At 45.5% G+C, this 23261-nt stretch overlaps 1 protein-coding gene across 1 annotated transcript in view; it reads right to left on the bottom strand.

Moving 5' to 3' along the window:
* Nucleotides 1–1121: 1121 nt before the first annotated feature.
* Nucleotides 1122–23261, bottom strand: part of LATS2 (large tumor suppressor kinase 2) — a 128936-nt gene continuing 106796 nt past the window's right edge. Inside the window, exon 6 of the mRNA XM_044073185.1 lies at nucleotides 1122–3944. Coding sequence (XP_043929120.1) covers nucleotides 3438–3944 — 507 coding nt within the window. The 3' untranslated portion in view covers nucleotides 1122–3437. The remainder of the gene's footprint in view (nucleotides 3945–23261) is intronic.

Raw genomic sequence — 23261 nt, 5'->3', positions numbered from 1 at the left:
GGATGCATAATCCTCCTCTTGTCTTGGTCTTTTATCAGGAGGGGGATGGGAACCCCTGATAAGGGTAATCAAATCTTCAGCCATCTTAACCATCTGTTTCTTAGGCATGGGGCCTTGCACTGTAGACTGATGTACAGTTTTCTTAGGTTTTAAAGGAGTTTTAAGCTTAGCATAAGATTTAATGGTGAGTGTAGTAGGTCTGAAGACACCTTCTGCAACCAAAGGTGTTTCCACTGCCCCGGTGTCTACTTCTGCACCGGTGTCGGTAGATGGGTGCGTCGGCCTAGTAGGCTCTGCTTGGGAATCCGCAGCTGTCTGGGGTTCAAGTTCTGTGGTCGTCAGGGGCTGCGTAGGCACCTCACTGAAAACCGGAGAACCGGCGACAGGCCCAGCTGAGGCCTCAGAGTCTGGCTTGTTCCTAGGCTGCCTGTCCTTATCCTTGCGTTTTTTATGTATGGCGGTCGTCGGCTTCTCCGACGGCATGATATAATTAAATTTCCTACCAAAGTAATGCCGTGCGAAGTCAAAATGGCATTTGATAGTTCGTTTATTAAACCTAGTGCAAAACCGACAACCTGTGACGTCGTGGTCTGGGCCTAGGCAAGGAATACAACAGGAATGCAAGTCCTTATGAGGTATTTGCTTCCCACAAGAAATGCAATTGTTAACTTTTTCTGACATTGGACTGAGGCAAGAAAATGTTCCCCAATGGGGTACTTAGCTTTATAGAAGACTTCGGACTGAAATTCAAATCGAAAATCTCAGGTGTTGGCCGACCGGCACTTGCGAACTGATTCTGCTTCGGGCACCGCGTGGCAAGAAAGACAGAAGAAAATGGCATTGGATGCCTCTTATATACCCCTGGCACACTGACGTCAGGGAAGAAGCGACAGCAACCGACGCCGGACCAAGACTTTGGAATTCGGGCCGACTGCGGGACCACCTGACAGCAGGATAACCCAAGTATGATGACTGCAGCAGGGTAACACGATGAACATCAGTAATTCTGCTGTATATAAGCACAATGAAAGAAAAATTACATGCTATGCTTTTGTAAGCACAGTATTTACAGCATGAAACACCAGTTCACAAAACCACATGTATGAAAAAAAAACTACTAGTGTATTTTTGTATTCATATTTTACTTATAAATTGCGCTGGTACAAGCATTCAAAGGCAATACACTGTTTAATAAATAACAGTTACATTTAAGTTCCTGAGAAAGAACCTACCACATATAAAGTTTCCAGAAAGCTGAAAATAACAGATACATTTAAAAGCAGTAATACTGAGTTGTACAAAGATTGTCACATCACAACACTCTTCTCATACTTAAATGTAAACAAATATATAAATGTATCTTTAGCTTACATAGTTTATCCATTTATACTTTTAACTGTGATATCAGAGCAATGAATAGAATGTATTTAGCAAATTCAAATATGGAAATAATGAAGCAATGAATTTAAAAATTAAAAGAGGGTTAGTCTGCAGGTAACTTAGATTCAAGTCTAAAAAAAAAAAAGGAAAAAAATTATAAAATGATTACTGCTCTAATCAGTGGGACATTTTGTACATGTCATTTATAAATCTGAGTCCCAACTTAGATATGGAAACATCCTGAATTTTACAGAAAGAAAAAAAAATACATTTCATATTCAGCAAATAATATATTTAAGGCTTGCCAAATATTAGTTGTTAGGTTATTCTTGTTGAAGCTGTTAAGATGTGGGCATGTACATTACATAATGTCCCTCCCAGCACATTACTAGGGAACACAGAATATAAAAATGGTCTCAGTATTTTATTTTAGTACCTGCATAAAATATGATGACTGCAGGATGATGACACCATAGCATGGCACTGGTCCATGCCTCAAGCGTTATGGGCTTGAACTGCATCCCAGCTGCAGGAGGGCTAGTGAAAATGGGGAGGGGGCACTGCCTCAGGTCACTGTACCTCTTTCCTGAAGAAGACTGTACTGCAGAAACCATCGAGGAGACCTGGAAAACAGCTGCTAAATGATTCATAATGAGACTCCATCCCTGTGGAGCCCTAGCACATGAGAACAAGCAGATGGGCTTGAGGATCTTGCGTGACCACACCTAGGAAAGAAACTAATGGGAAGATTAAAGGACAAACACAGCCTTTAAATGACAACTGTCACGTCCACATCCCCTTTACCCACTGTGGGAACAAATGGTAAAGGGTACTACAGCTGGAAGACTTCCATGAGAAAGCAAGCAGGGGGGTATGGGAGTGGGGGAGGGGGGACTATTACTCATGTTAAGCAATGAATAATAAATCAGTCCATCTGTGAATGCAAGCTGTAAGTTAAACTACGATAAGTTAACAGACTAGCAGCTACACTTGATGACAAAGTAATCCATAACTGCCAAAGTTACTTAAAAAATCACTGCTGTGCTCCTGGAGGTAGATGCATATTTTCTTTTAGGTGACTTTTCCATGAAAATTACATCTGTTAGATTGATCTGTTTATGTAACAGATGGTACAAAAAAAGTGCACCACCTTGTTCCTATAAATGAACCTGCTTACTATCAACTGCAATAATGGGACACAGTTACACCACAAAACCACTGACACACACTAACATCTTTCAGAACTGAACATCTCTGATTCTAAGAAAAGCAAATATATTTATCTGCACAGGACCTGCCTGTGAAAGGAAATGTATTTTCATTAAAATTAGGAAAAATGCGCAATCATGCACAATCTTCGCACACCATACAAACTAATCACACCTGCAGAGTCACTCTTCCCACACTTTCTATCAAGCCTCAACACAGAAAATGCTACACAGCTTCAGGGTAATGCAACAAGCCTAAACATGGAGGCTACAACTACTGACAAGGTATACAAACATACGAAATACATGATACTACCAAAATGTATAAAATCTTTACAGAATGAATTTGTATTATTGCACATAGTCCTTTCATCACATGTTGTTCAGAATTAAAATGCCAATTACTGTAGATTCACATTCAATCAGTATATTGCTTCCAATTTACTGAGAAGTGCTCTGGGACAGAATATGAGATTCATAAAAGAACAGCAGCATAGTTTGTCAAAATCCATCCCTATTATTTAGTAGCAATACATGCTACTATGAAACGATAAGTGCCGACTGCATATCCTACTCAAAAAAATTATTCAGAATATAGAGTTGTATAAATGGTCACAAAAATAACAGGAGTTTGATTTCCCCTCAAAGTATTTCAACATTACAACACTCTGCTGGCCCTTTTAATGTTCCATCAGAGCCAGACATTTCAAGTGTAGCATTTTTAAAGAAAAAGTTTACTTTTCGATTACTCCAAAACTAAGATGTGCAGATGGTAGCAAATGTTAATGACTGCTTAAGCATACTTTGTACGTAGGCATTGCCACAAACTAGAGTGGTACATACAAGTAGTTAAACATAGACAGGTTGAAAACCTTCAGCCTGATCAGCAGAATCTCTATGTTCCAACTCTTTGTCTTCTGACTCCATTTCATTCGTCTGGCTTTCTTTGTTCCCTGAAGGCTTAGGGTATCTAAATGGATAACCATTATCATCAAAGAACCTTCGGAAGGTGAACTCGTAGAATGCATGTTCTGAATGTTTGCTGTTGACAGAAGTCATTGTGTCGCATGTCCTGGTGCTGTCACCACTATCATTCCAAATACCCTCCTCTTCAACTGGATCAAAGTTGGAAGTATCCATAGGGTGACTAAGCTTTGGAACATATGGTGCAGGCTGCCGTCTGATGTCGCTGGAGAAATCTATGGAAGTAAAGAAAGAGTGGGCTTTGATTTCGTCTGTTCCATTTCTTCCTAAACGATCATCAGCAGCACAGCACAGTCGTGTAATAAGGTCTGATGCCTCAGGACTTAGTTTAACTTGTGGTGGAATGTGAAGTGATGTTTCCCAATTAATCACCTACATAAAAAAAATAGATTATCTTAGTGTCAGGAAGGAACAAACTTGAAAACTAACCTGCAGATAAAAAAATGCAAGATTTCTTTAAGAAATACAGAACTGACCACGCACAACAGACATCATAGTCACATTAAGCAAAAAAATTATTAATAACCATCATTTTTTTTCTTTCAAAATGTGACATACTGTATTTTCTAAGGCTCAACAAAAATCAGCTAAGAGAGATCATATACCTTTATAAATAAATGCACATAAACATAACAGGTCTAAACAGAAGATGCATGTTGGCATTACCACCATACATAACTTCAGCATCAAGCAAAACTTCTATGATTACACCCCAATCCCACCCCCCCACCCCCAATGTGTGAGCAGTCTATTTTATGGAACAGAACTGAAGTGCAGTAGTGCTCTCAAAGTCACCTACAGTGCATTACTGATAACCTTTCGGTAACACATACTTCAGCTGCTGAAATTCCAAACACCATTCCTAGAGGAAATAATGCAGCACACAGCTCAGTGGCAAGGCAACTGCAAATTCAGTTTGTTTAGAGATTTCATATGTGCAACTGCTAGTTTAGTGGCATACACATTAAATGCTGACCACACATAAGCTTAGTACAGATCGTCAAATAATACCAAATGTGCAACGTTTATAAGACAAATACTATGTTGAAAGCACAGCTGTGCAAGAACTTACAGTAACAGTAGACGTCCTACCAATCACTGCTGGCAGTATTCCTTGACATATGGGTTGTTGCCACTGACATACAACTGGGATACCAAAGCTTTACCTTCCCAAATTCGTACGTCTGATGCATGATCTCATCTCATTTGCACTAGGGTATACAGATGGAAGTATAAGCGTGGATCCACAGACTATCTCCAAGTCAGTGGACTGATGACTACTGAGAGAGGAGATTGGTCTGCTAGGAGGGGTTAGCTCAAAAAGGCAAGAAAAGTTTATTGTTCCCATACAACAGAGCACAGGTTAAAGTAAAGGGGAGAGGAAAATGAAAGCTGAAGTGAGACAGAGAAGAGGAGATGGAGGCGGGATGGAATACTGCAACAGTAATCAGCACGACATCTACTGTTACGGTTAAGTTCTTAAACAACTGGACTACGTCCTCACTGAAATGCAGTATTCCTGACATATGGGTGAGTCCCACAGCTGAAGAAGGGAAGAGTGGTTGGCTACAGAGAAGAAGAATTCCAGTAGCCTAGACAGAACTGAGCAAAGGCTGCCCCAGACCTGGAGAAAACATCAATTTTGTAGTGTTTGGTAAAGGTGTGTGCAGAGGACCAAGTGCCCGTCTCTAAGATAGACATGGACTCTGTTCCTTTGTGAAATGCCCCTGAGTAAGCCACTGCCCTGGTTGAATGTGCTTTAGGGCAGGAAGGCAAAGCCTTACCATAGTATGAGTAACAGAAAGAGATGGCTTTAGAAATCTAAGCTGCAATAGTTTGTTTGGAGACTGGCTGGCCCAGTTTAGGACTCATACGTGATACAAACAGCTGGTCAGTCTTTCCAAAGGATTTAGTTTTGTCCAGATAAAATCTGAGTTACCTGTGAATGTCCACAGAAAGTAAGCCCCCCCCCCTTTTGTGGATTCGGAAAGAAAGTAGGTAGATGAACAGCCAAATTATGGGACAGCTCATTCACTACTTTAAGCATGAAGGATGGATTATCCCTGATAATCATCCTGTCCTTGTGTAAAATAAGAAAATGGAGAATGGCCACGACAGTTTGTAACTCAGAAGCTTTCCTAGCAGAGGAAAGAGGCAAGAGGAGGATGGCTTTCCAAGTACAGAATTGTAGAGAAGCAGAAGATGCTGGTTCAAAGGGAGGCAGTGTAAGCTTTTCTAGCAAAAAAATAAAATCCCAAGGTGAAGAGTAGGGTTTACTTGGTGGGTTAAGATGCAAGACTCCCATTGAGGAAAAGCTTGACCTCTGCCCTAGCCATAACTGAAGGGCTAAGAGGAAGGCAGTCATTGATAGCTGACAGGTGAGTTTTAATATAAAAGTAGGCCAAACCTGACTGAAGACATTCGCAGAGATACGGTGGTACAGTAGGAACTTCAGATAAGAGTGGGTCCTGACAATATTTGCACCATCAATAGGTAAACCTTTTTCAATCAGCAGTGTTAGATTTTCTAGTAGTGGATCTCCTGGCCTCTTGTAGGACTTGAACAACCTCTTTACAGAAGAGGTGTCTGAGGAATAAAAATATTACTATCTATAGGGTCAGGTTGAGATAAAGAAAATTTGGGTGGAGGAGCAATTCTTTTTACTGAGTTATCAGGTCAAGATGAAGAGGAATCCTGCTATTTCCCTTTGTCAGGTTAAACAGCAAGGGAACCAATGCTGCGCCTTGGCTAAAATGGTGCCAGTAAAAGGGGTCTGCGTGCTTCCTTTTGTGCCTTGAGAATAATTTTTTGGAAGAAGAGGCAGAGGAGGAAAGGCATGGAGGAATTTCCCTGTCCACTGGAAGGAAAAGGCATCTGTTTTCCAGACTGTGGGACAATGGTCCCTGGTGCAGAACTGGGGGAGCTGATAGTTAATTGGTAAGGCAAAGAGGATTATCTGAGGAGTGCCCCACTGAAGGATGATCATAAGGAAAAGCTTCTCTGTTCAAAGTCCATTCATGGGGGTCCTCCAGTGAGAAGCTTATGGGAGTCTGCTAGCGCACTGTCCTGAGAAGGACGTATGTGGCTGTCTGCGTAATGTTCATTTAGGTTGCCAAGTTCCATGCCTCCTGGCCTAACCTGCACAACTGGCAGGACCTGCTACCTCCCTGTTTATGTGCCACATGACTATGGTGTTGTCTGTGTACACTAGGAATGGGCAAGTTTCAAAAGGTGGGTGAAAATCTGAAGAACCCTCATTTCCTTCGGATTGGTATGTTCCTTCGGGAACTGAGGTTGCAATTTCCCCTGCACTCGATGTGTTCCTGTCCATGTCCCCCACACCTTGTCTGAGGTGTCTGTGTGAACCTGCTGAAAAGGAGAAGGGTGGTATGAATGGCAGTTTTGGGTTGAGGATGACTTGTCCCTTCCACCAAAGTAGCTCATATCTGAGACAAAGGAGGAGGGGAATCAGGGTGCCTATGTCCAAGGGGTGACAGTGCAGGGACCATGCAGAATTCAGGTATTTTCCTCATGCGAAGCCTGGCTAGGGGGAGCATAGAATGGCGGCTACCATGAATCGCAAAGTCCTTAGCATCTACCTTGTTGAGCAACGGGTTGTGAAGGAAAGATTTTGGAAATAACTGGACAGACTGTGAACTTTCTCCAGTGGAAAGGAGGAGTGCATCTTCTTTGTCCAGTTGCAGCCCAGAAAAAAAAAAAACAGATTCTGCGTAGGGACCATGTGGGATTTTTTGCAGTTTATAGTAAAATCCAGACCTGTTAGAAGATGGAGGGTGAAGTGTAGACATTGAAAGAATTTCTCGAGAGCGAGCCTGTATGAGTAGGTCGTCCAGGTAGGGGCAAATATGAATTGCTTGAGTGTGACAGAAAGCTACTACTGGAGCTAGACTCTTTGTGAACACCCATTGAATTGTACAAACAGAAAGCTACTACTGGAGCTACACTCTTTGGGAACACCCTTTGAATTGTACAAAGACCAAAAGGCAGAGCAGTAAAAAGAAAATACGAGCAGCCAGAGAAAAACCTAAAGAATCTCCTGCAAGGAGGACAAATGGGTATTTGTAAGTAGGCATCCATCAGATCTAGTGACACTAAGAAAGCCTGGGGAAGGATGAAAGGTAAAAGAGTGTGAAAATTGAGTCTTTTGAAAGATGATACCTTAAAGACAGTGTTTAGGACAGACAGGTCTAGGATGGGTCACCACTGCCCTTCTTTTCTTGGGACTAGAAAAAAACCCTTGAGTAAAGCCCCTTTCCCATGAAGGAACTGCTTGATGATGCCCTGATTCAAGATGTCTTGAATAATGGGTGCCAGAAGGGATACCTGGTTTTAAGGAGGTTCTGGCATGTCTTTTAGAGGGGGAATGTTTTTATAAGACTTGGCATAACCGTCCTTGATTGTGACAACCCACTTTGTCAATGGTAACAGCTTCCCACCTGGCAATGAATAATGCAAGTCTTTGGGAAAAAAGGGTAATGCGACTAATGGTAGAGGAAAGGGTGCTGCTGAGGTAGTCACAGGTTTTTGTTTCCAAATAGAGGCCTCCCAGCTGGAGGTTTTCTATGGAGTTTTTCAGAGTACCTTTTCCTAGGGGGTTTCATTTGTTTCTGAACTGTCTTAGGATCCCTTACAATGAGGGGGTAGACTTAGATGGGTAGCACCTAGGGTATCTAGGACAGAGAGTAGGATCTGTCTGCAGTCTTTCATGGTCTTTCCTTGGTCTTGAAGAATTTTGAACAGGCTGTCCACTTGTGGAACAATGAGTAAGTCTTTATCCAACAGCGATTCTAGAATTTTATATATGAAATCCTCAGGTAAAGGCTGACTGTGAAGCCAAGCACAACTGTGAGCAACAGATTCAGCTGTCCTAGGAGCATCCACAGCATCATAATGGCACTTAGTGCTGTGTCTGGCAATTTGAGTTGCCTGCAATAGTAAGCTCTTCATTTGATGCTTAGACTCTGCTGTAGGACGGCCCAGTATAATTTTGTTTAAGGAATGCAGGACAGAGATCAATTACTTTTGTCATTTGCTGTCTCGTAATTAATTGCCGTAAAGGCAAAGGTAGTACAGATGTAAACATTTTCTCCCCATCAATCCATAGCCCTGCTATCTTTGTCAGTAAGTAGGGCATTTGCACTGGACAGCAGCTTAGAGGACATATCTGAAGAAAGAGATGCTGCTGAGGGATCTGCCACTGCGTTGATGTATAACATTTTAGGTCATCAGGTACTTGTAAAATCTGTCTGGTCTCTAATGAACTTGTGGTTGAGAATTAGGTGCAGAAGAAATGGACTGTAAAGTATCCTGGAACACCTCAAGGACAGGAATGACTGGAGAAGGGGCTGAATACCCATCTTCAAGAGGGTGTAATACATCTTGTGAACATCACAGATCTGCATGGATTGTCATTTAAAGTGTTTCATTATGTTATGTATTGCCTCCCCAAAAGAAGCCTTCTCAATAGGTGAAACCAGAGAGAGGGAGTCTTCATCAGAAGAAATTTGCCCCGGAGAATGCAGCTGAGAGGAAAAGTACAGAAAATGGTCAGAGTCGTAGTCCTGTTCCCCATTAAAAGAGGAAACCAGGATAGCTTTTTAAGGAGTACTTTCTGGTTGCCGAGAACCAAGGTTGGAGGTTTTAAAGACATAATAGCTTTGAACAACTCCTGTGATAAGTCTACCCACTCCCTCTTCCTAGCTGCTGAGGGAGAGGTCACGTGCCTAGTCTTCTGTTTTTTTCTTTTTAGGCGTGACATCCGCCTGGATAAAATGTACAGGTTCGGAACCCTATCAGACTTCTATTAAAGAGTTTGGGATCTCTTCCCTAGCCAAAATTTGAGGGACTCTTTGCAGTCCTTTGGACATATTGGCAGTCTGAAAGGCCTCAATAATCATACCAGCCTTAGACCGAGTCTCCATATTGGGCATCTAAGAAGTAGCCTGAAGTACCACTGCTTCTGCAACCTCAGCAGGTATGTCAGAGTCAGAAACATTAGACTATGGATCTATCTGCGGCTTCCTTAGTTTTTTTTTTGACGGCAGTTGGACATCTGAGGATGCAGACTCAGCCATCTTGGACTGGGCCAACCATTTACGATGCTGGGTCTTGAGAAAGGTATTGAGAGTAGAAAGCCTCCATCTAAGGGTTTTGGAAAGAACAATTGACAGAGCAAGATTTGTGACCATGCTCTGGGCCTAGTTAAAAATGACACTTGGTATGCAGACACTTTGTGAATACCCTGGGCGCAGTAGATAAGCCAAAGGGAAGTGCAGAGAACTGATAGTGCATGGAGCCTGCTCTGAAGCATAGGTATTTCCTGCAAGATTCCCTTATTGGAATGTGCAGGTAAGCTTCCTTTAAGTCTGAGGTTGCCAACCAGACATCTATGCCTAGCATAGGAAGCAGCTATTGAAGTGTTAGCATTTTGAATTTTGGGATTACCAAAAAGGTGTTTAGAATAGAGAGGTCCAGGATAGGACACCAGGAGCTGTCTTTTCTGGGAACCAGGAAAAGTCTTGAGTAAAAACCTTGGCCCCTATCTTCTGCTGGGACAGGGTGAATAGCCCTGATACTTAGAAGAGAGAGAACCTGCTGTTGAGCCTCTGCCCACTGATTTGGGGGTAGGCCTGGCCAACTGTTTGGAGTTGGTAAGGTATGGAAGTGGAATCTGGAAAACTATATTTAAAACCCATTTGTCCTGGGTAATGAGTTCCCAGTTTTTTGCATGCAGGGTGATCTTTCCCCCTAAGGGAGCAGGCAGTTGAGCAGGGCTTGGAAGGTTTAAGATTAAGTCATTGAGACATTTTCCCACAGGGGGGTGTCTTACTACTTCCAGCTTTGGAAGTGAGAGCCCCCCCACTGCTTAGGCCTGTGAGTACCTTGAGACTGGAGCCTAGGTGGTCTGCTGTTCCTGGGTTTGGACTGAGAAGGCCTGGAAGAGACAGGAAAGGACCAATTCTCAGAAGGCCAATGCCTGCTAAATCTGGGAGGCTGTACTTGCAGGAAATATTTAACAGTTTGCATAGATTTAGCTTTTTCCTCCACCTTTTTAATTACTTCTTCTGCTTTGTTGCCAAACAGGTGGTCTTGGTTTAAGGGAGCATCCAGTAATTTAGCTTTAACATGATCTGGCAAATTTTGCTCCTTAAGCCAAGCATGCCTTCTACGTACAGACCCAGTGTCAGCAGCCCTGCAAGATGCTTCTAGAGAGTCAAAATCACATTGCAAAGTATGTTTACCAACTTGTTTAGCAGAATGCATTAAATCCTGTAATTCTTTATTTTCAGCACAGTCAGTAATCAACATCATTTTCTGTTCAAGTAGTCCCATAATATGCTGCTGATACTTTAACATATGAAACTGGCAGTTTAAGGCCCTAACGGCCAAAGTAGCAGAAGTGTATACCTTCTTAATCTATCTGTTCAAGGCCCTGGAATCTCTCTCAGAGGGAGTAGGGTTTTTGGCAGTAGTAGCCTTAATGCCTTTAGGTCCTTGGGAAATGGTTTCTGGGTCCGCAGTAGGATTCTTGAAGAGGAACTTGTGAGAGTCAGGTACTCTGTAATACGTGTCAGGCTTCCTGGGAGCTGGAGGTAAAGTGTCTGGGGCCAGGCTAGATTCCAAGAAGGCATCATCTACAATGTCCAGGACAGGAGGAATAGCTAAAGGCCTGTGTTGAGGGAGGAGTAAGAATTCCCTAAGCTTCTTTTTGGAGTCAGAGTAATCCTGGCTTTCCCAACGGAAATGCTCCCTAAGAGTGTGTAAGGTTTCACCAAAAGAAAAATCTTCTGGAGGGGAAGCAGAGGGAATGGAATCCTCTGTATCAGAATCCTCATAGATAAATAAGGGCAAATCCTGGTAATCAGAAGAAAAGTACAGTTCTGTACCTACCATAAATGTAGATGTCCGATAGATATGCAACTGCAGTCATAACATATGGGTTGTCCTGCCTCAGGCAGCCCTCGGTCGGCCGAATTCCAAAGTCTGGGTCTGGCGTCGGCTGGTGTCGCCTCCTCTCCGACGTCACAACGGCTGGAGTATAAAGGCATCGGCCGACGCCATCTTCTTCAGTGTTTCTTGCCCCAGATGCCAGGTGCCCTCCTAGGAAGGCTAAATTTGGTAAATGGATAAAAATAATCCCAAACATGCACAACAGTAATAAAGAGATACACCATAGGAAATACCCCCAGCTAATGGAAAAAGGGGTAGGGACCCAAAAAGAAGGATACAGAGGGGTAGGAGAGTGGGAAAATCCGACTGCAGTTGCATATCTATCGGACATCTACATTTATGGTAGGTACAAAACTGTACTATGTCCTTCAAGAATGCAACTGCAGTCATAACATATTGGTTGAATACCATAGCCAAGCTGGGGGTGGATGGAACTATGATAAGGATGGTGTAGCTAAAATCCCCTGCAGGACTGCCGAAGCAAAGCCTGCTCGGGATCTGGAGTATAAGGGCAGGTTGTAGTGCTTGGTAAATGTATGCACGGAGCTCCATGTAGCAGCCTCTAAAATGTCCTTTGTTGCCACTCCTCTTAGGAAAGCTGTGGAAGTGGCTACAGCTCTGGTGGAATGTGGCCTAATATTGGCTGGCACACCTTTTCCATGGAAAGAATAGCAGAATCTGATGCAATGTCCAATCCATTTTGAAAGTGTTTGTTTGGAGATTGCTTTTCCTTGTACTCCAGCAGCATAGGCTACAAACAGTTGGTCAGACTTTCTGGTGGCCTTAGTTCTGTCCAAGTAGTAATGTAGTTGTCTGTGTATGTCCAAAGTATGCAGTAATTTTTCCCCCTTATTTTGAGGATTGGGGAAGAATGTAGGCAGGTGAATAGCTTGATTTAGAGACACCCTGGAAATAACTTTTGGCATGAATGTAGGATTGGTTCTTAAAGAAACTCTGTCTTGATGAAAAATGAGGAAGGGAGGCACTGCCATGAGTGCCTGTATCTCCGAAACTCTTCTGGCAGATGTGACTGCCAATAAGAAGGCCATCTTCCATGAAAGAAATTGCATTTCTGAATGTGCTGCTGGCTCAAATGGAGGAAGAGTTAATTTTTCCAACACATAGTTGAGGTCCCATGCAGGTACTGGCTGTTTTCTGGGAGGTTTGATATTCTTTATTCCTCTTAGAAACTGTCTTAGCAGAGGATGAGAAAACACTGGAGGGTCACAGTTGTATTTTGCTGAGATTGCTGAGGCATGAATCTTTATTGAAGAGTATGATAGTCCAGTATGAAATAGTTCTGTCAAGTATTCTAAAATCTGAGGTATACTCGGGTAATGCTGTGTCCTGACCCCTGTTGGCATTCCAGATGCTGAATCTCTTCCGCTTGGCTGAATAGGTTTTTCTGGTGGAAGGTCTGCGTGCTTCCAGCAAGGTCTCTTGAACTGATTTTGAAAGAGAATTAGGTGGAGAAGTCATGTTAGCCTCCAGGCTGTCAGATGTAATGTTTTCAGGTCTTGATGTACAGTCCTGTAATTGTGTTGTGTTAGGAGCAGGGGCCATAGGGTCAGAGGCCATGGTTTGGTCCGAGTTATGGTCAATAGCAATGGGGTACCAGTGTTGCCTTGGCCAGTCTGGAGCTATCAAGATGCCTGTTGGTTGTTCTGCTTTGATCTTCAGTATCACCTTGGTCAGCAGAGGCAGAGGAGGGAATGCATACATTTTTTAGAGAATTCCAGCTGAAGGAGAGAGCATCCGTTTTCCAGGCTAGAGGATGGTGAGTCCTTGTGCAGAATTTTTCCAGGTGATGATTTAAGTGGGAAGCAAAAAGATCTACATCCGGTCTTCCCCATGTCTTTGTCAGTTGAGAGAAAATGTGAGGGTGCAACATCCATTCGTGTGGATCCATGAAATTTCTGCTCAGGTTGTCCGCCAGTACGTTGTCCTTGCCTGGCACAAACTGGGATTGTAAATGTATCTTCAGGCTCAGGGATTTTTTCCCAGAGGAGCATTGTTAGTCTGCAGATGGGATAAGAATGAGTGCCTCCCTGCTTGTTTATGTACCACATGACAGTGGTGTTGTCTGTCCTTATTAGCAAATGCCCTTGTTGTAGTGATTTTTCGAAAGTCTCGATTGCATGTATCACTGCCAACATCTCCTTTTGGTTTATGTGCAGATGTCTTTCCTTTGGCGTCCATTGCCCTTGAATGCATCTGCCCTCCATGTGCGCCCCCCCATCCATGGTCTGAGGCATCTGTTGTAATCATTTGGCCTGCTTGAGGTCTGTTGAAAGACATGCCTTTGTTTAGCTGACTGGCTTGGGCCCACCATAAAAATTCCTTTTGCAGACACGGAATAAGTGGAATTATGTCCTCTAGGCTTTGGCTGTGTTGAGACCATACGTTTTCTAAATACCATTGCAGCTTTCTCATATGAAGTCTTGCCAAAGGTATCAGAAGGATGCAAGATGCCATGAACCCCAGGGCCTGCAGGATTTTCCTTGCAGTCAGCTGGGAGAGTTTTGCTAGGCCTTTGAAGTACTCTGGTAAATGCTGCTGTTTTTCCTCTGTGAGGTAGGCCATTTGGTTTTCTGTGTCCAGTTTGGCTCCTAAGAAAATAATCTGTTGGGATGGCAGTAGTTTTGACTTCTGAATGTTGACTGTGTATCCCAAGGCCTGTAGTAGATGCATGACATAGTCCAAATTTTCTTTTAAGGTTTGTTTGTTGTCTGTTTGTATGAGGCAGTCGTCCAAGTAGGGGTATATTTGAATCCCCTGCAGTCTGCAGTGTGCCACTACTGATGCCAGGCATTTCGTGAACACTCTGGGCGCAGTAGATAAGCCAAACGGCAATGCTGAGAATTGATAATGCTCTGTCCCTGCAAGAAATCTGAGGTATCTTCTGCAGCTTTGTCTGATTGGGACATGCAGGTATGCCTCCTTGAGGTCCAGAGTAACCAGCCAAGACCCCTTGCCCAACATGGGAAGGAGTTGCTGCAACGTCAGCATTTTGAACTTTGGCACTATGAGAAAGGTGTTTAGAGATGACAAGTCCAGTATGGGTCTCCATTTGTTTTCTTTTCTTGGAACAAGGAACAGCCTTGAATAAAATCCCTGGCCTTGCTCCTGAGGAGGAACCCTTTCTATTGCGTTTATACTTAGCAGTTTGGAAACTTGAGAGAGTGCCTCTGCCCTTTGATGATGTGGCAGGTTTGGCATGCCTTGTCTTATTGGTAATGTGTGGAAGTGGAATCTGTAACCTTTGTCTATCAAATCCAGAATCCAGTTGTCCTTGGTTAAGATATGCCAGTTTTGTGAGAATAAGGATAATTTTCCGCCCAAAGGTGCTTCTCTTTGAACCCTTGTAGGCGGAACGAAAGTCAAGTCATTGTGATTGTCCTTGCGGTGCAGCTGAACTGTCTGCGCCACTTCTCTGATTTGGAGGTTGCCATTGGCGGCCCCTGTAAGATCCTCGGTATTGCCCTCTACCTCAGGCACATCTGCTTTTTCCCCTTTGAAACTTGTCAGAGCCGGGGAAGGACCAATACTTTGAGGGCCAGTTTCTGCTGAATCTGGGTGGCTGTACCTGAAGGAAATCCTTGACTGTCTGTACTGACTTTGCTTTTTCCTCTATGGATTTCAATACATCTTGTGCATTAGCACCAAAAAGCTTCTGTTTTTCCAAAGGTGCATCCAGTAACTTTACTTTAACATGGTCAGGCAAAGACTGATCCTTTAACCAAGCGTGTCTACGTATCACAGCCCCAGTCATAGCTGCCCTACATGAAGCTTCCAGTGCGTCATAACCACACTGAAGAAAATGGTTATTAACCTGCTGAGTGTTATGTATATGATCCTGCAATGCCTTTTTATCAATAGGCTCAGGAGAGGCTAACTTTTTTTGTAAATCATCCAGGAGAAAATCTTGGTACTGAAACGTGAAAAAGGCAGTTAAGTGACCTCATGGCTAGGGTAGTACAGGTATATACTTTTTTACCCCATCTCTCCAGGGACCTAGCTTCTCTGTCCGCTGGCAGTGGGTTTTTGGCAGAGGAGGTAGCCACTCCATTGGGGCCCTGTGAAATAGTTTCTAGATCCACAGAGTGGGCCTTAAAAAGGTGCTTGTGAGTGTCCGGGACCCTATAATATCTGTCCGGCTTGACAGGAACAGGAGGAAGAGAATCAGGGTTAGCACTGGAGTCAGAGTAAACATCATCCAAAACATCCATAACAGGTGGAATAGCCAAAGGTCTGTGCTGGGGAAGCTTGAGGAAGGTACGAAGCCTTTTCCTGGAGTCAGAGAATTCCTGACCCTGCCATTGAAAATGTTCCCTCATGGAATGCAGGGACTTCACCAAATGAGAAATCCTCTGGAGGGGAGGCAGAGGGAATTGATTCCTCAGCATCAGAGTCCTCGTAGGTCTGGAAGGATTCTTCTTGGGTATCAGAATGCTCAGAATCCCCAGAGGCCACATCCGAAGAGAGGTCGTCCGCCTGCTCAGATATAGGCCTTTTCTCTGCAGGTGGCTGAGAACCCCTGTCCGGATGCGGCTGAGACCCCCTGATAAAGGAAATAAGATCAGCAGCCAGAGACATGATCTGCTTATCAGATGAAGGGGCCTGGGCAGGAGGTTTAGGATGGGCCTTGGCCTGACTGGCGGCCTTAGCACGTGCAAAGGCCTTGATGGACATGGATACAGGAGGCCTAGCAGCCCCACGTGCAGGCGTAACCTTGTCCACAGGAATGGTGTCGGGTAGATCCAGAACTTCAGTTTCCGGAGGAAAATCAACAACCGGCACCGGAGAGATCTCCGAGACCGAAGGTCGTGTTAACGCTGTGTCGTCGGCCTGGAGCGGTTGATTTACCACTTCCGTAGGGACTGGAGCACTAGCAGAGGGTTTGGGAGTAGCATCGGTAGTGGACGTGGGCCGAGGATGTCGGTCCCGGTCCTTGTGTTTTTTAGCAGATTGGGTTGTCGGTTGATCCGACGGCATGATATACACAAAAGATTCACCGAAAAAGTCCTCGGCGAATTCTGCCCGGCGCCTAAGAGTGCACTTATTAAAGCAAGCACAGGCAGCACAGGCCGAGACGTCGTGGTCTTGGCCCAGGCAAGGATGGCAGAGAGAATGGAAGTCCTTATGAGGTATTTGTTTACCACAAGACAGACAATTATTAACTTTCTCAATTTGTTCTGACATCGGCTGAGGCAAGAATAACTGTTCCCCAACGGGGTACTTAGCTTTTAGATGACTTCGGTACTGAAAACACAGGAGCTGACCGACCGGCACTTGCGAACTGCTTCTGCTTCTGGCACCGCGTGGCAAGAAAGACTGAAGAAGATGGCGTCGGCCGATGCCTTTATACTCCAGCCGTTGTGACGTCGGAGAGGAGGCAACACCAGCCGACGCCGGACCCAGACTTTGGAATTCGGCCGACCAAGGGCTGCCTGAGGCAGGACAACCCATATGTTATGACTGCAGTTGCATTCTTGAAGGACATCAGAAATTTCAGAATCCTGATCAGAAGGAAAATCATTTCTAGGTCTCTTAGAAGGAGAAGGCTGGCTTCCCTTAATTAAAGTAACAAGGTCTTCAGCCATTCTTATCACTTGTTTTTTAGGCATATGGGCCTGACCAAGCAGTTTGGACGTTGGTTTTCTAGGCGTGGGTCGAGTTTTAGGCCTTGAAGAAGAAGATGGCGTTGGTTTGAAACGCAAGTCAGTAGGCCTGAATACACCCTCAGAAGCCGGTGCCTGCACAGCGGCTCCGGACCCATCCAAGGTAGAGACACTCGCAGGTTCCATAGTCGAAGAAGCATCTCCTGACATACCGGACTCCGAATGGGTCTCAGTAGAGGCCTGTGAATCTGAAGTACAGGTATCAGGGGCTGCAAAAGCGCCTCACTGAGTACTGGCTAACTGGCGACTAGCTTAACGGAAGCGTCGTCGGCAACTTTGGACCTATGCGGTCTGTCTCTGTCTTTATCTTTATGTTTTTTCTGAATTTTGGTAGTCGGATGGCTTACTGAAGCCATTTCTGGATAGTTAAACAGAGTACCAAAATAATTTGCTGCAAAAAGATACCAACGACGAATAGTCCGGGGGTTGAATAAGGCACAAAACCGACAGCGAGGGACGTCGTGGTCTGGGACTAAGCAAGGAATGCAGTACGAATGAAAATCTTTATGAGGTATTTGCTTTCCACAGGTAATACAATTGTTAACTTTTACTGACATCGGTTAAGAGCAAGAAAAAGGATCCCCAACGGGTTACTTAGCTTTTTTGAAGACTTCGGTTCTGAAACTCAAAAACGAAAATTTCAGGAGTCGGCTGACTGGCACTTGCGAACTGCTTCTGCTTCAGGCACCGCATGGCAGGAAATTAGAAGTTATGTACCTACCATAACGTTCCATGTTAGTTGTCTTCTCTCGCCTTCTTTCTTGCTGGATGGGTTCGGAGCCGATCCTCGGCTCCGACTCGGCACTTGCTTAGCTTGAGAACTCTTTTTACCAGCTCGAGGCATCCCTATATCCCATGATGCAAGGCGAGACTACCTCAGATCTCGTTTGGTAGCTAAATAACTTTGCCAAAAATACTAATCCCAAAGGAAGAGCAAAACTAGCCTAGAAGAACTAGGCAAAAAAGTTCTTAAGATAGACTCTCTAAAGAACTAAGGAGAGTGAATCTGATAAAGAGAAACTCTTTAAGATCTGTCCAGGCCAGGGGGAAGGAGGGAGGGACGCAAGAAAGAAGGCGAGAGAAGACAACTAACATGGAACGTTATGGTAGGTACATAACTTCTAAATGTTAAGTTGTCAATCTCGCCTTCATTCTTGCTGGATGGGACCGCGTCCCTAGCACCTGAATCCCGGGTGGCTCAATGGAACAGACTCTTGAGTACTGTGGAACCAAAACTGGCTCTGTCCCTGAAGGCCAAATCTAATTTGTAATGAGAGACAAAGGTATGAGGAGTGGCCCAAGTAGCTGCTGCACAAATGGTATCAATGGGTAGCCTATCCTGAAAGGCTGTAGAAGTGGATAGGCTCCTGGTTGAGTGTGCCTTCGGTTTTGAGGGTAGTTGCTTGCCTCTGAGCGAATACACGTAAGAAATGGTGGAAGATAAGCATCTGGACAAGGTCACTTTTGATACTGGGAGACCATTCCTGTTTTCTGCATAGGAGACAAATAATTGATCTGATTTCCTGAATTGTTTAGTTCTATGCAAATAATATCTGAGCTGACGATGGACATCCAAAAAATGAAGCTTTTGTTCAGCTCTGTCAGAATAATTTGGGAAAAAAACTGGTAGATCGATGGATTGATTAATATTAGTCTGAGAAACAACTTTGGGAAGAAAGGATGGATTTGTTTTCAAGGGTACCCTGTCTTTGTGAAAAACCAAGTAAGGGGAACGGATGCAGAGAGCTTGAATCTCGGATACCCTCCTTGCTGAAGTGACAGCCAGTAAGAAAACAGTTTTCCAGGTCAATAACTTCAAGGAGCATGAAGCAGACGGTTCGAAGGGGGGTAAAATCAAGGATTCTAACATCAAATTCAGATCCCATTGTGGAGGAGGATGCTTTATTGGAGGCTTTAGGAGAAAAACTCCTCTCAGAAAAGCTTTGCATAGTCTATGTGACATAATGTTATGATCTTGCAAGCCAACATGATATTTGGAAATAGCCGCCAGTTGAACCTTGACTGTTGATGAAGAAGATCCTGACTGAAAAACTTCAGCCAGAAAATCTAAAACAGAATGCACAGGTGCAGTAAAGGGATCAATGTGCCTGGAGTTTGCCCAAAGGGAAAAACGTCGCCACTTGCTAGCATAAACCGTTCTGGTGGACGACTTCAAAGAAGCTATTAAGATATCTCTGACAGGATCAGAGATCATAGGAAGCCTGGCTAGGGAAGGAAGTGGAGCAACCAAGCAGTGAGGTTGAGAGAACGAATGGCCCGGTGCTGTTGACCCGATTGGTGGATCAAAAAATCCGGAACTGGGTCCAGATGCCAAGGCTGCACCAGGAGGTGACGATGTAGGGTCGGAAACCAAATTTGTCGAGGCCAGTAAGGGGCAATGAGAATCAACTTGGCTCTCAAAACGGTAGCTTTCTGAATGACCTGTGGAATTAAGGGGAAAGGAGGAAAGGCGTACAGAAGTCCCCGGGGCCAATCCTGGGTTAGAGAGTCTCTCAGGTGTTGTCCTGATAGGGGAAAGAGGGTGAAGAAGTCCGGGCATTTGTTGTTTTGGGGTGTAGCAAAAAGGTCGCAACAAGGGGTGCCCCACTTCAGAAATATCTCGTCCACTATCGATTGATTGAGAGACCACTCGTGAGGCATGAGAATGGCTCTGCTCAGTCTGTCCGCTAAGAGGTTGGACCTGCCGGGGATGTGCGTTGCTATCAGAAACCGATGAGAGGAGACTGCCCATTGCCAAAGTCTGAGAGCTTCTCGACACAAAGGATAGGATCTGGTCCCGCCCTGCTTGTTGATGTACCAGACCACAGACATGTTGTCCGTTTGAACTGCAATAGTCCCCGCGGGAAGAAAGTCATTGAGGGCTTGCAACGTTAAAAGCACCGCTCTCATCTCCAGGACATTTATGTGCAGATGGTATTCGATGGGTTGCCAAGTCCCATGGACCATCCTGCCCTGATAATGCCCCCCCCACCCGATCAGAGAGGCATCCGTAGTGACTGTGGCAACCGGAGGAGGGGGAACAAATGGTCGGCCCTGATGAAGTAGAGGGGAAGATATCCACCAGGTTAGATGAGTCCTGCACGATTGTGTAACCAAGATTTCGTGCCTCATGGGAAGGTTCTGGAACGACCACTGAGTGAATAACATCCACTGCAGAAGACGCATGTGGAAGCGAGCTAATGGTAGAAGTACAATGGCCGCAGCCATAAGACTTAGAACCTTCAGAACCAATCGGGCTTTGACTTTGCTGCTCTGCAATAAAATCCAAACGTATTTTTGGATGTCCAGAATTCTTTGATCTGTTAGTCTGGCTAACATACTGACGGTGTTTAATTCTGCGCCTATAAAGGTGATAGATTGGCAAGGCAGCAGAGAAGATTTTTCGAAATTCACCGATATTCCCAACCTTTTGCAAAGCTGCAGAGTGTAGTCTCTGCTCTGAAGAAGCTGATGCTTGGTGGTGGCGGAGAGGAGCCAGTCGTCTAAATAAGGAAACACCTGGAATCCTTGACTTCTCAGATGAGCTGTGACCACTGCCATGCATTTGGTAAACACTCTGGGGGCTGAAGTGAGGCCAAAGGGCAGGGCTCTGAATTGATAATGACTGGTCCCTAGCGAAGCGGAGAAACCTCCTGGAGCGCCTGTGTATCTTTATGTGATAGTACACGTCCTGAAGGTCTATCGAGCACATCCAGTTGTCCTTGCCCAGAAAGGGCATAATGGACTGCAGCGTGACCATCCGGAATCTTGCCTTCTTGACAAATCTGTTTAGATTGCTCAGGTCTAAAATCGGTCTCCAATCTCCCGTCCTTTTGGGGACCAAAAAGAATCTCGAGTAGACGCCGGATCCTACTTGGTCTGCTGGAACAGTCTGGACGGCTCTTTTTTCTAGGAGCTTTGAAACCTCCTGTTTTGCCAAATCCCTTTGACCGGGTGAGATGTCTGGGAGGGATTGGTGAGGTACGGGATACCTTTCGAAGGGGATTTTGTAACCCTCGGATATGATCGACTGTACCCACATGTCTTGTGAAAGGGAACGCCAGGCTACTGGGTACAGTGATATCCTTCCCCCGACTGCCTCCAAGGGTGGACAGTCGGGCAACACCTCAGGGATGCTGGAAGGGCTTATCAGGAAGAGACTCCCTGTTGCCCTGATTCTGGGGACCCCCCCTGCCTCTAGGGCGGCGTCTATTATTGTTACCCCCTCTGCCTCTGGGGGTAAACTGACCACGTGTGTCCGGGCGCTGCTCCTTGGGCTTTACGGAACCACATCTTTCCTCCTTTCTGACCCTTGGGATAGGGTCTAGAAGGGGTGGAAAAATGGACTCCTACGGCAGAAAGAGTTTTGCCGTCTTGCTCACACATGGTCAAGGTTTCCTTCACCTGAGGCCCGAACAAAGCCGAACCGTCAAAGGGGGTATTGGTGAAGGACGCCTTAAAGGGGTCCGCGAAATTACAAAGCCGCATCCAGGCTTGACGTCTAAGAGCCACTCCTGTGCCTGCGGCTCTGCTCGCTCCATCGGCTGCATAGGATATGAGCCGCATGGAGGAGTTGGTTAAAGAATTTAGGATTGCTAGCTGTGAGGCAATCTTGTCTTGAGCCCCAGCAGCTGAAGGATCCTGAACCACTTCACCTAGTTCCTTGAGAATGTCTCTTTGAAGTCTGGTGAAATGACAAAGGTAGTTCAGCGAACGCATAGCAAAGGTCGCTGAAGAAAACATCCGCTTACCATACCTATCCATAGTCCTAGAATCTTTGTTAGGAGGATGGACAGGCACAGAAGGATCCGCAAGTTCCTTCTTGGTGGCCGCCGCCACCACCACAGCATCCACAGGGACGCCCTTAGAAAGAAACTGCTTGTCTGAAGGGGCCGTAATAAATTTGGATGGCCTCCTGGGGACAGGTTCCACAGAATCTGGGGCTGCCCACGCCTTCCGAGCCTTTACCTGCATAAGTGGGTCGAAAGGCGGAGACACCCAGGAGGTGGAGGGTCGGGATCCAAAAGCCTCCAGGTATACCGACTCATCCTCGGAGGGGTCAATGGAAGGCCAGTTCCCCCTCTGTTTGAGGAGTTCAAGGATGTCTGAAAAGGAGACATCCTCAGAGGGGGACCGTGGGGAACCCTCCGACTCATCTAAGTCGGTATCAGATGTTGTAGACTCAGGGGAATCTGTGTGTTTCCTCTTACACGTCCTCTTCCGCGGGGGTTCCCCCTGCGGGATCAGGAGAAACCTCAGAAGAGGACGTTATTCCCAATGGGGAAACCTGGGGCGATGGATCCCTGGGCCCGAGAGCAAGAGGCTGGCAAGAGACATCAACAGGCACAGAAGAGGGAGGAGCTAAAGGGATGGACCGTTGACCTGGCTCAGGTTCCAGGACACTCCTCATCACCTCAAAGGCTCCCCTCCCTGGGAGGCCAGAATATTCCCATTCCGAAGAAACAGGAATTCCCGGCTCCACTGAGAGAGAAGGCTCCGAGGCCGATGTCGGTGCCGAGCTTACCAAAGCCGAAGCCCCGAGAGGGAAAGCGGGGTCGGACAAGGGTCCGATGCCACTAGCCCCCTCGGAGCCGACCAGGGAAACTCGACGACCGGATCCCTCCAAGGAAGGTCTCATGGAGGAGATCGGAGCCGAAGATGACGGAGCCGAAAGGGGATGTATCGGCTCCGGCGCCGACACGGTCGATATCCCGAGAAGCTCCGGCTCCGAACTCTGGAGGAGAGTCGGAGGAGGAAGTTCAAGGGGAGGAGCAATAGCCGAAGTCTGCTGAGATGGGCTATGGAGCATTTGGGCTAGTGCCTGTGACTTCAACAGCCTGCTTACCACCCTCTCTAAATCGTGGTCAGACAGCCTGGAAGATCGCGAAGATCGGCTCCGATGACTCCGTTCCGACAAAAGAGGAGACCTCGGAGCCGAGTGGATCGACTCCAAAGAAGGGGACAGAGATCTCTTCTTGGACGAAGCCATCGGAGCCGACGTCCTCTGGGTTCCAGATGGAGCCGAAGGCTTTTCGGC

Source organism: Protopterus annectens, chromosome 5.part1 (assembly GCF_019279795.1).
Source record: "Protopterus annectens isolate FY-2018-M chromosome 5.part1, PAN1.0, whole genome shotgun sequence".
NCBI classification, from domain to species: Eukaryota; Metazoa; Chordata; order Ceratodontiformes; family Protopteridae; genus Protopterus; species Protopterus annectens.
The sequence above is the reverse complement of the archived record's forward strand: the minus strand, read 5'-3'. Positions and strand labels throughout refer to the sequence as shown.